Here is a 13,602-nt window from a genome sequence, read left to right as displayed (position 1 = left end):
GCTCTTCTCCCTCCATCTGTTTGACATTTGGTGTCATTAGTGATAAGGGCCCAATGAGGAGTAGGTGAAAAAAATGAGAAACAAAGTGTGGGTATTCATTAGGCAGCATAAACAAAGCTGCAAAATAGGAAGTGGAGTAAATCATGTCCAGCCTGGCGCTAGAGTCTGGAAATAAGCTTTATGAAGTCTATTCAGACTTCTTCTCCTGAAGGCAATCATGACAAGCCCGTTTTTGACTCACCTTCAAAATAGCCTCTATCATCCTCTTCCAACTACATTTCTTTAGAATTAAAAATTGGAGGGCTTCCCTGGTGGCGCAGTGGTTGAGAGTCCGCCTGCCGATGCAGGGGACATGGGTTCATGCCCCGGTCCAGGAAGATCCCACATGCCGCGGAGCGGCTGGGCCCGTGAGCCATGGCCGCTGAGCCTGCACGTCCGGAGCCTGTGCTCCGCAACGGGAGAGGTCACATCAGTGAGAGGCCAGCGTATCGGAAAAAAAAAAAATTGGATTTGAATTTGGATTCAAAGCATAATCAAGGACTTGTTCACTGCAGGACAATTTAAAACTATTCAAGATCTTGAAAAAGAAAAGGCAGCCAAGAAGAAAGAAACGCAACTGTGGAAGATATTCCTCTTTTCTAACAAAGAAAAGAAAGAAAAATGTGAATACTAACCCTGCCACAACCCTCCATTTCCTGCCCAGGCTGATTTCTGAGGGGCACCTCTTTGGCCATTTCATGAGCTCCTTTGTAAGTTTTATTGAGACCAGAAACAGCAGAACGCCTTAAATAAGGGGATTGACTCAACCCCTTTTTCCTCGGTAACCTCAGTCAGTGGCTCTTGGCTTAAAAGTTCCATGACACTTGTCCTGTTCCCAGTCAGATGTGAGATTCAACTCCCTAAAATCATCACAATCTTTGTGGGACCCTCTTGTGATCCTCACTGTACACTTCAATTTGCGGACTCTTTGCATCTATGTTTCCCACAACCTCCACAGAGTGTAGACCTGCATCTACTCCTCCTATTTCCCCATGTGTGCTGCTGAACAAAGTGCCTGCAGAATTGAAGTAAGACCAATAAATTTACTCTCTCATACGCTGTCTCTACCTTTTCTCATCTCCCCTGATTCTACCGGACCTGAGAATTAAAATAAGGAAAAATAAAAACACTGCTTAAAGAGGGGAAATAAACAAGGCCAGATTCTTCTCCAACCTGGTTCAATCACAAACCAGGCATGAGTTTTCAACAGCAGAAAAGAGAAAATCTTTACCAGGCAAATAACAAACTACCCTGCAGGGTGGTCTGATGCTTCTGAAGCTTATAGACCAGAACACTAGGATCACATGTACAGACTGCTGCATAGTTTACTTAGAGTGGGTCAAAAGTCACCCTTCTGAGTGATACTCCCTTCTGAATGTTCTGAATATTGGAATGCATAGGGCTCTTCCCTTCTCTCCTGCCAGGATCATCCAGATTAAGTGTGAGACATCACTGGCTGACTGTTGGCTGGATAAAACATGTGCTCAAATAAGATGGATTATCTGACCATCATTAAATAACAGAATGCCTTAAATTCTACAGTTTAGCTATCATAACAACTAACAAATATTTGGTCCTTTCTATATGCTTGGCTCTGTGCTAATCACAGAGAAAATAAAGGTAAATAAAACACATCCTTACACTTGGGAACTCACAGTTAAGTAGGGGAGATAGACCAGTTTAACAGAAACCCAATGCAATGCAATACACATTACAAAAAACAAAGAAAAAGTACCTCTGAAATACCTCCAAAACATTTTGTCAAACACTAAATAGGAAGTGATCAACTTAACCCAGGGTTTGCTAACGAATACTCATTAAGCACCTCCTATGATTCAGGAACTGTGCCAGACACTGGGGAGAGAGAAGTGAACATAGCTCCCATCTTCATATGCTGTAAGTTGAGCTGGACTGACAAACCTAGAACAAATAAATACATAAAGTACAATTATAAATAGTGGAAAATGCCATGAGGAAAAGAACAGGGTGGTATGATAGGGAATGCTCAGGAGAACTAAGTAAAATCTGGAAATCAAGGAGGGACTTTTAGAGGAAATGGCATTACAGTTAAGACATGAGAGAGTAGGCATGAAGCAGGACAGGGGTTGGGTAAGAGGGTTCTAGGCAGGGAAAACAGAATGAGTAAAGACTTCGAGATGAGAACAAATTTGAACAAGAATCCCATATGGCTTAAGCATAGTGAACAAAGTGGGGCGTTGCAGGAGGTGGAAATTGAGAAGCTGGGACCAGACAGAGCAAGACCTGGTAGGCTAACTAAGGAAGCTGAATTTCAGTCAAAGTGCAGTGGGACGCTACTGAGGCATCTACAGTGGTGGATAAAATCCCTCCCAAATGACTCTGAATCCTTATAATGTGCCTAGCTTACACGGCATCGTGCTGCACAGACAGACACTATTTGATCCCTGGCTCAAGCCTCTTAGTAGCACTCTCCTTCTCTCCTCTGGACCCCCTAGCTCTTATTTTCAGTGATGCATCTCCTCCCTGAGAATTTAACTGCCCCCCTCCATCCCCTCCCTTCCCCACCACCATATGCATTATTTCTTGTACCTGTGTCCTCAGAATCCCCTTCAGCTAAGGTTGGTCCTCTACCTGATACCATGCTTTCCCCCTGTACATTCCTGGAAACCCTCCTCATACTCTTGACCTCCCTCCCTTCCTTCAGACTCTCCTACTCCACCTCTGTGACTCTCCCTAGCTCTTTCCTCTATGATTAGCATAGACTGTGTTGATGGGTGAAATGGGTGCATAGGATCACAGACTCCTTGAATCTGATAGTGACAATAAAATAAGTGCTTATAGTCTTTTCTTTGAGAGTATTTTCTAACCTAGCTGCAAATAAGAAATATTTGCATTATTGTAGAATCTATTTCACAACCTACATCCTCATTTCCTGTTTGACAGTTCTACAATATTTCTAACAGCTTTTTTTTCTGGAAAGTGTGGTAGAGATACCTAGTGTTCTTCCACATATGGTTTTCCTCTCCTTCTGGGCACATGAAAGAATTAGACTCCCCTTCCCTTTGCACCAAGGCAGGGTCATGTCACTGGCCAATAGGCAGTGTGCAAAGTGGCACGTGTCACTTCTGAACCAATGCATTTAATTGCAGCACGTGTCTCTCTGGAGCCCTCTTCCTCTGCCACGTTAACCAAGGAGGTCTCATGTTGTAAATGGTCAGGTAGAGTTGCCACATAGAGGAGATTTACTGAGTCGCCTTGAACTGCAGTAGACTTGAATTTGTTGCTAACATTTAGTGATGTTTGTTACCACAGCATATCATGCCTATTCTGACTAATAGAGAAAGATGGGAGAACTAATCACTCTCTTCACACATTATACTTATTTCCTTGTAACCATTCTAATTATGATGTCATAGGTGAGTTTATTGCTTACTTTTTAATAAATTTATTTTATTTTATTATTTATTTTTGGCCGCATTGGGTCTTTGTTGCTGCGTGCAGGCTTTCTCTAGTTGCGGCAAGTGGGGGTTACTCTTCATTGTGGTGCACAGGCTTATCATTGCAGTGGCTTCTCTTGTTGCAGAGCCTGGGCTCTAGGCATGTGGGCTTCGGTAGTTGTGGCACGTGGGCTCTAGAGTGCAGGCTCAGTAGCTGTGGTGCACAGGCTTAGCTGCTCCACGGCATGTGGGATCTTCCCAGACCAGGGCTCAAACCCGTGTCCCCTGCACTGACAGGTGGATTCTTAACCACTGCCCCACCAGGGAAGCCCTATTGCCTAATTTTGATGGGAACTTTGTGTGACTGTTCTTGTTAATTAACTCTCCTCTGCCCCTAACCAATGTTCTTAAAGTAAATAATAATGACTATTTCACTGAGTTAATGTGACAAATAGTTGACTAGAAAATCAAAATGCATTCCACTGTCTTGCTTATTTTCTTCCTTCTGTCTTTTCTTCCTTCCTTCCTTGCTACCTTCCTCATTCCCTACTTCTCTCTTTTCTTTCTTTCTCATCCATTTCTATTCCTCTCTCCTTCCCACCCTTTGTAAACAATGGCTGCTCAATAAAAGCTACTGACATGTTAATTGATCACATAATCCCCAAAGTGATAAATATTGTGTCCTTCTCATCTTCCGTCCTTTCTTTTTCCCCTCTTCTCCCACCTCAGGACCCCTATTCTGGTCCAGGCTAATTCCCTTTGTTCATTTATCTTCTTTGACATGGTCTAGGGATGAATTCAGCCTGACAGTTTTGGGGGGATTTTGGGAGCCTCCACTCCCAGAGGATCCTTTTGGGTTAGAAACCAAATATAGTCTAAAAGACTATACAGTGGAACCTAATCTCCCCAACCTTTCTTATACTTAATGCATACAAGGCCCTTTTCTATAAAAGTTCTACCATTAACCATAATCAGAAACAGTCAGAGGATCACAAAAAAAACCAAAGGAGCAAGATTTTAAAGTGCACTGAAAAGGATAAGGGATAAGCAAGTTTTAAGCTAGCCAAACCTGCTGGTACTGCATAGCAAGGATTGCATATAAGAAGCTGGTATTGGGCAACGGTGTTCATCTACATGACATCTATATGAGTCTGGCCCCTGCCCCTGAGGTTCTCCTTTATTCTTGAATTCACCTAGTTCCTGTCCCTCAACTTTGTCTCTAATCTTCAGCCCTAAACTCAACTGCTGTCCCTTTCAGCAGATAGTGCTTCTTGATTTTACTCTTCAAAGTCCTCTATGTGGCATGTCTGTGTTTAGATGTTTCCTCTGGCTCCATTTATTTTAGACCAATCCTCAGAAGCCCACCTTAACTCTGATGCTGGTAGACCAGCCCAAGATGGAATTGGGCATATACGAAGAATGTATGAACAAACGTTTATAAAAAATGAACAAAATGAAGTGTTTAATGCAAAAGGCTACAGTGGGCTGGAGCTGGCTGACACTGGCTCATGAGAGCCAGTTGTTAGGTTTTCAGGAATTTTGCAAGTCAGTTGTTAAACATTGATCACCATTATTAAAAATTGTTATTGAAACTTACAATTAAATAAATTATACTAAATTAAAGGGAATGCATAAGTAAAACTCATCAGTTCTTAATTATTTTACTACATTTTACTATATTCTATGCTTTTGTGGTCATCTGTGTCTAATGTATCTCTATGATAGGAATGCTATATAATGATGTGTTGTTGCCCATGTCATTCTAACTCTGCATTCAATGGCATCAGCCATGGTGAGAGTATTTACCCCATGGAAATCAGCAAGTGCTAGAAAGGAGGTTCTTTTCTCCCCTCAAGCCTACTGTTGAACGCTTACCAGCACAGCACTGCAATAGGGTGCCAGTGTCTTTCAGAAGTGGGTACTGAAGACAAAAGCATGGGGAAGGGGGAATATTTGCAGTTACTTCCCCAGAATCTATTCTCACGCTGTCCCCTTGTTAAGCAGTTTCCTGTTTCCCAGCTATATAGTTTGCATGGTAACTTGCATTCGGCTGCACATCAGGGTCCTTATTATCTTAAACCCAGTGGCTATCTTAAACTTCTGACTATGATCAGCCTGGTTCAAGGATGGATTCATCTTCTAAATCAGTCCAACTGTGGCCACTGAGGCTGATCTGAAGGACCTGTATTTGAGCTACCAGGAAATCTAACCTGCCATTCCTGCTACACATGAACAAAGAAGTCTGTAACCCCAGAAGACACTGGTAGCCATCTTGGAACCACAAATGAAAGAGACTGCAGAAGAATGAATATACACTGAGGAAGTAGAATCAAAAAATAGTAAGAGAAAAACTAGATTCTGGACAGGTTTGGGTTGAAAACAATCTAATCTTAGACTTTCTGTAAGTCAAGGCATTTCCTTTGCCTTTAGTCTGATTAAATTGGACCTTCAGTTACTTGCACCAGAATGATTCCTTCCAGCTTCGTGACATGCGGTTTGTCTTTTAAAGGAGGTAACTGCAGGAAAAAGCAAATACTGTGTGTGTATATACACGTCTGACTCTTCAACCAAAGAGCAAGCTCTTCGGAGGCTGTAACTTTTTATTGCACACCTTTGTATCTGTAGCTAACTTAACACTGTGCCCTGCACATAGTAGGGGGCAAGTAGTAGTAAGTGCTTAAAATAGGCTTGTTTAGTTGAATTGGTTAGCAAGTCAGAGAAGGGATTGTGCAAGAAGTAGAGTGAATCAGAGTAAATTCCTCTTGCTTTTCCTGGCTGACCGGCCAATTTGAATCCATCTGTTGTCATTTGTCAAGGTGCCAGGGGAAAAGGAATGAAGCAATATGGCTCTTGAGTCCAAGAGTCCAGTCTCTCAAATGGAGAAAGTTGGAGTTTTCTGCTGAAACACAGTGAAAATGTCATAGTCTTTAGTTAGCATAAACACTAAGAAAACTCATTTGACCTACGTTTTCACAATGTCAAGTATCTGGCTAAAAATTAAAATGTGTGGTCAACATACTCCTCAAAATCTATGCATGTGGCACCACATCGACAAATATCCAATTACTTAACTGGACTTCTCACTGTCTAGCCAGGGTTGTTTATGTCATTGAAAGTTATGGCAGCAAGTATGGCACTGTGGCGCTAAATGACACCAGTGCCTTATGATTCTGAGAGGGAGATAAGCATAATCACAGGCAAATCACATGAGTGTTTTAGGTACATTTCAAGGCAGAAAGAGGAAATAACCATAGAAATAGGGACACTGCCTCTGTTCTCCCACTCCTTCCCTGTCTTCTCCTCCACTACCCTATTCGACATACAATATCTTTTATTTATTTATATTAATTTTCTTGCCATGTCTCAGAATGTAAGCTCCAGGAAGGCAAGGATTTCTATTTTTGTTCACTGCTCTTTCTGTGAACAAAATAGACTCTGGTGAATGGTAAATGCTCAATAAACATTTGATGAACAAATGAGATGGCCTGAAGGATGGCAATATGCTAAGCAATTCATAAATCAAAAACTAAGATGGCCTGGTGAAAAAAATACTTTTTTTCTAAATTAACTTAAAAGACAGAGTGAATTAATGAGTTCTGGCTGGCTGAACTGCAATCTTTGTGATAATAAATAATTTGTTTAACTTTCTATCCCTTGGGTTCTCCACCCAGAAAACTGGAGATAACAGTGCCAGTCCCATATTCTTCAAAAACTTTTAAGTGTCCCCAAAGAGGCAATAGCTGTAAAGGTGTTAGGATAAAGATGCAGTGGAGGAGCTTAGAAAGGATAGGCTTTCATGAAATTAAACAATTATCTCAGTTGCCCATTGACTTATTAAACCGGCAAAATTCCATTTATCAGCTTTTGTTCCTATACAAACTAGCAACCATACATTAATCAGTTTTCTATGTTCCTGTTTCTACCAAAGTATTGTTATTGTAACTTTAATTAACTAACCATTTCCAAACAAAACTGCAATTTCGTACACTTCAAATTTTCCTTTAAAGCCATAAACTTTTTAATGCTAAAAATAGACATACCCACAGAATGCAATCTAACTGACATTTATTTTATTGTTTTGGAAACAATTTTAAATTGTGAAATGGCATTTCTCCAGGGTAATTAGCCTTCTTCCCGATTCGTTAATAGCAAAACAGTCTTTCTGTTATGGGAATTGGGAATCCTCTTCCCATTTTCTCCTTCAAGCTAAATTCTATTTTCCGGGGTCTCCTTACCAATCCTCAAAAAGAGACCCTGTACCTTTAATAGCACAGACCTGGAGAGAGGTTTCTTTCCAAACTTGTTCCCTGGCTTCCAAGTGACGAAACCAGCTGTAATTTGAGAGCAAAGAGATCTTCAGGATATCATTAGCCAAAGGAAAAGCTCCGCATTCCCACCCAGTCCAGGAGTTGAAATAGTATCAGAGGGCAAGAACCTTTCTCTCCAGCTACAGGCTCCATTTCCCAAGGAGCGAGGGGGAACTCAGGGAGCCAGAGTGGGGCAACGGAGCCAGCCAGCGTCCAGCCACAGAGCTGCAGCAGGGGTTCCCCACCCGTGCCGGGATCCCGCAGGGAAGGAGCCGGCTGAGTTCCAGCCACCCGAGCGAGCGCAGGAGCTCAGAGCGAGGGTGCATCCTGGGCTGCGGGCTGCGGCGGCTGCTACCCAGGTTCTGGTGTCGCAGCCACATGAAGCCAGTTGGGGAGGGGGTGCCAGGGTGCAGCGAGGCTACTGGGACTGAGGCTGACGCCGTCTCAGGGAGGCGCTGACTCCCTAGGGGACCCCCTTCCTCGCGCCTGGGCGAAAAGTCTTCTCCAGGGGTCCCCGGTCATCCTGAATATCCAGGATGGTGTTCATGAAGTTCCTCTGGATGGGTTTTCTATGCCACCTGTGTCAGGGCTATTTCGACGGTCCTCTCTATCCAGAGATGTCCAACGGGTCTCTGCACCACTACTTTGTGCCCGACGGGGATTACGAGGAGAACGACGACCCCGAGAAGTGCCAGCTGCTCTTCAGGGTGAGTGACCCCCGGCGCTGCTCGCAGGGGGAGGGGAGCCCAGCCAGCAGTCTGCTGAGCCTCACCCTGCGGGAGGAATTCACCGTGCTGGGCCGCCAGGTGGAGGACGCGGGGCGCGTGCTGGAGGGCATCAGTAAGAGCATCTCCTACGACCTGGACGGGGAGCAGAGCTACGGCAAGTACCTGCGACGGGAGTCCCACCAGATCGGGGATGCTTACTCCAACTCGGACAAGTCTCTCACTGAGCTGGAAAGCAAGTTCAAGCAGGGCCAGGAACAGGACAGCCGGCAAGAGAGCAGGCTCAACGAGGACTTCTTGGGGATGCTGGTCCACACCAGGTCCCTGCTGAAGGAAACGCTGGACATTTCTGTGGGGCTCAGGGACAAATACGAGCTGCTGGCCCTCACCATCAGGAGCCACGGGACCCGGCTAGGTCGGCTGAAAAACGATTATCTTAAAGTGTAGGTGGAAAGGCAAACTTCCAGGGAGAGGGAATCCCATCAGACCCGTGGTGGAAGGTGGGGGACAGAGACGGGGCTTTTTCCCATATACTTATTACTTTTTATAACCAGATTGGCACTTGGAGAGTGACCTGATGTGATCTTAAAAAGAAAGAAGTGAGAGTTGAGTGGTTTTAGTTTTGTACACTATTTATGTGACTGCTATTGATTTGTCACCTGGAAAGAAGAATTTAAAACCATGTCTCCTGCCTTTCCTAGAAGGGCTTTATATCTCTGCAGAGACACCTGTTTCAGCCACCTCTGAAAGGACACAGTTTATGCAGTAGGGACTGTTTAATCTTCCTCATCCTGAAGATTATGTGAAAATACCCAGGGAGCATGTGCATAGCTCCTTTCTGCCTTCAGCCTTCTCTCCTGGGCTCTGAAAGCTGTCAAAGTTGCCTGTTTTTCAGATGAGGTCAGAGGTGCTACTCAGCATGCCTGCCAGAGGATGGAAGTTGCCGGTTTCTTCTCCTTTTCCTTCTTATTTATTAACCATGGTCTTTAGTTGTTTTCTTTTTGGTTTTGGATTTGGGTTTTTTGGTTTGTTTTTTTCTTAAGTATTGGCTAGAAACTATATGCAAATCACCTTTTGCAGGGAGATGTCTGCTGTGCCTCTGTGGGTGTGTGTAAGTTAAAGGGGTCACATTCAACAAGTTTAAGGTTTGTGGTGATTATGCACTCCTGTGATATGCTGATTTGCTGTGTCTCTCATTGTGTGTCTGTGTCATCATCACTGCAGTCCATTACAAAGAAGTAGGTAGATTGCCTTGACACACCCCCAAATGCCTGTGATTTAGGTTACCAGTGTATTCTTTCTCATTTAAGGGTTTTGCTTCTGTTTGCTTATTGAAAACTTGTACTTCAAATAGAGGGAATTTTAATTCTCATAACTCCTTAACTAAGTTTTATTATTCAGCCAATAAATATGTTCTCATATAATACCTGCTTATTTTCTAATTTATATTCATAACTTTCATACTGCAAAGAGGAGCCAGTGCAAAAGGGAAGAGAAGGCTGGGATTGAAGCCAGTTTACTTAGAGCATATGATAAAGAAGGCAGAGGGATCACTACGTATTTGGCAATCCTCCCTTCCCTGGCCACCCTTACCATCCTCAAAAGGAAAAAATAAAATCTAGGCTGTGCCAAAACTTGATCTCTGCTGGTCTGCCTAAAAACTCCAATTTTCTCTAGTTTTCCCCTAGAATTAATTGGAAAAGTTTATGACAAGTCTCAGAGATTATACACCCTCAGAATGCAGAGGGAAGTCTCCATTCTAAGCTGTAAGAATATCAGTGATGTTTAATAACTTTGAAGACAGGTCTACGTTATTTCATTAATGATTTTTAAAATGGAAATGCACTTTATTTCATACCTTTTCCCAGCCAGTCCTCAGCCTTACCTTAAATATGCTTTCCTTTCATACATATGCACACACACACACACACACACACACACCACACATACTGGGAAATAAGTGTTCATAATCTATTCTTCAACAGGGAGCCATTTTTTCTCTCCCATGCACGAGGAATCCAGTTTTCTATTCCTCTGAAGTGTCCAATATCCTCCTACGACAATAGGGGAAACTGAGGCCCAGAAAATGACCGATCCTCAGTTAGTTCTAACAGCACCAAGTCTCCTAGATTTAAGTATGGGACTTTCCCACACTGCTCTTTTCAAAGATGCTGAGAGATGAGAGGGAGTGGCTTGAGGCCTGAGGCTTTGCATAATTCTTTCATTGTTTGAAATAAAAAGGAACAAAATATGGAATAATACTTCAAATAATCATTTGTCATTTCTTTTCAGCACCCAGGGGCCTGATTTTAGCCGCCTCTAGTGTATGGGGAGAAGACTGGTGTGTGGGAAAAAGGTAAAGATCTTTTAAGAGGGTTTCTATCTTTATTCCATGAAAGATGAGGGAAAAAATAACAGCAGAGGCAAAGGAGAGGATATTTGGTACCTAAATGATTGTAGTTTGTAGTCACAACACTTCCTATCCCAAAACTTTCATATCACTCACTTCACAGTGATCACATCTAATCCACAGACGTATTAAATGTCATCTCCTTAATTTTCCCAGTTGTAATAAGAGGATATTAGACTCATGATATGGATGGAAAACTGATTTCTTCTTGGTGCTAATTTCAATCAGTTGGGAATGGCTACATACAGTAGTACATCAAAGAGGATTTAAATGACACAGATGTAAAGATAGCTGTACCCAATTAGAGATATCTTCCATGCGTGCAGGAAGGTGAATGCTGACACATCTGCTACAAATTTGAAAACCCAAAAATAGATAATCTCTGAGGTTCTTTCCAGTGCTGACATTCTATGATTCCTACAAAACCAGAATGAAATTATCTGACATTGAATGACCCATTCAAGGCTAGATGTAATGCCAGTAATCTCACAGTCTTTTGTAAATGAGCCCAGAGGGCAAATTGGAATTCCCAGGTGGGGAGAGCAAGCCATCCTGGACTATCAACCCAGAGGCTAGTATCACAAGGAGTTTCCAAATCCTCTTATGACGGGGAGCCAGCCCCACACAGATCTTTCCTCTCTGCTTCCTTATTATTCTTACTAAGACTTTATTACTCACACAGTGACAAATTCTTTTTTTTAAGTAGTGGTTCTTTATTTTTTAGACCATGAAATATTTTAAGAATCTGAAGAAAACTATATACTTTCTTCCCTGAGAAATCTACTTACAAGAACATTCAATGTGGGATAGTCTTTCTTTAATAAATATTTGTCGATCACTCAGTATGTGTCAGGCACTAGGTTAGGTTGTGGGTAATTCTGAGATATTACAAAGTGTTGGGATACCAACTAACTGAAAGTTTTAAAAAGCCTCTTAGGGCTTTTTTTGTTTTTGTTTTTGTTTTTGTTTTTGTTTTTTTTGCGGTACGCGGGCCTCTCACTGTTGTGGCCTCTCCCGTTGCGGAGCACAGGCTCCGGTCGCACAGGCTCAGCGGCCATGGCTCACGGACCCAGCCGCTCCGTGGCATGTGGGATCTTCCCGGACCGGGGCACGAACCCGTGTCCCCTGCATCAGCAGGCGGACTCTCAACCACTGCGCCACCAGGGAAGCCCCCTAGGGCTTTTTTTTATTTGGAGTAGGAGACATTTATTATTATTATTATTGTCATTGTTATTATTGTTATCAACAACAACAAAATATCCAACTTTTTTGAGAACTCAACTCAGCATTATTGGTTAGAGCCTGTGCTAAGAACTTTGCAAGGGTATTTCCCTTAATTCTAACAACAAACTGTGTGAGGAAAGTATTATAAAGAAGGAATTAACATATGCCAAGGGCTTAGAATAGTACCTGACACAGAGTGAATCCTCAATAAATGTTAGTTGTTGCTTTACTGTATTTATTATTATCATTATTTTTATAACTGAGGCCCAGAAAGCCTAGGTAATTTTCCCAAGGTTGAAACAGTGATGTCTTATTTGCTTCACTATTCTCTCACTTTTTAAGCTGATGATTATCTAGTGGGATATATGATCAAATAAAAGAAGAATGTGGAGAGTAAGGGTGCACTGGAGCTGCCAGCTGTCCACTCCAAACATTGCCCCTTCTAGGCCAGGCAGCCTACAGCCTACAGCAGTTCAGATGCCTGAGAGCTGTCAGTCAGAAGCTGAGTGGCTCCACTGGTAACAGAATTCCTCACTGATACTTTCTCCATGTAATGCGTCATTCAGTATCCTCACACTCTCAATCTGACCATGTGAAAACTGCCATATACCTACTTTGAAGAATTCCATAGATATCTGTCCATCTATAGTTTGCCGATAAAAGACACCAGGCCACGTTAGCCTCTGCAAAAACCAAAGCCACACTTGGAGAAGCTGGCAGGTGTGGGTGTGTTATGCATGGCAGCACGGAGAGGCTGTTCCACAGTTTATATGTTTTCATTGTCTTTTAAACTCTCACTTACAATTCTGCTAAGGAAACAGACACAAGTCTTTCTTAGAGAAGCCTTGAAACTTCAATTATAAACTATTTAACAAGCAATAAAAGCATCCATGAAAACTACTAAAGATATAAAATCTCCCTAAAGGGTATGGTCAAATTTCCTTGGGACATTTTTCAGAGGATGATTATTAAAATCTTCTTGATAAAGAATAATACTAGGGTGTGAAATATGAATGGTAAATGTGGTTTACAAATGTTTTAATATAAAAGGAAAAACAACTGGAGACATAAAAATCTTGGTTAGAAATAGAATAGAGAAATACATAACAATCATTCACCAGTATAGAGAATCAGATTCTGCAAATCATCTTAGTAATTTTGGAATCAGGGTGGTCCTTAGGAATACTATTTCCAGAGTCAGAACCCCCAAGGATATGTTATTTACCAGACATTTTTAAAGTGCCACCATATGAGGTAACTAGGATAGAAATAGTATAGTCGTCTCTCTGTATCTGCGGGTTCTGCGTCTCTGGATTCAACCAAACTCGGATAGAAAATATTTGAAAGAAAAAGTATTCCAAAAGTTCCAAGAAGCAAAACAAAAAGCAAAAATAGTGCACTGGCAACTATTTACATAGCATTTATGTTGTATTAGGTATTAGTAATAGAGAGATGATTTAAAGTATATGGGAGGATGTGAG

General features: G+C 42.2%; 1 protein-coding gene across 1 annotated transcript; it reads left to right on the top strand.

Annotated features, from left to right (window-relative positions):
• Positions 1 to 8,298: 8,298 nt before the first annotated feature.
• On the top strand, positions 8,299 to 8,934 carry FIBIN (fin bud initiation factor homolog; the record flags this gene model as incomplete). The annotated part of the gene is made up of 1 exon (XM_079708245.1): positions 8,299 to 8,934. The coding sequence occupies one exon, from the start codon at positions 8,299 to 8,301 to the stop codon at positions 8,932 to 8,934; it is 636 nt and encodes a 211-aa protein (XP_079564371.1).
• Between the last annotated feature and the right edge of the window lie 4,668 nt (positions 8,935 to 13,602).

This window comes from Hyperoodon ampullatus (assembly GCF_949752795.1).
Source record: "Hyperoodon ampullatus genome assembly, chromosome: 7".
NCBI classification, from domain to species: Eukaryota; Metazoa; Chordata; class Mammalia; order Artiodactyla; family Ziphiidae; genus Hyperoodon; species Hyperoodon ampullatus.
Note: the sequence above shows the minus strand (reverse complement) of the source record. Positions and strands in the feature narration are given on the sequence as shown.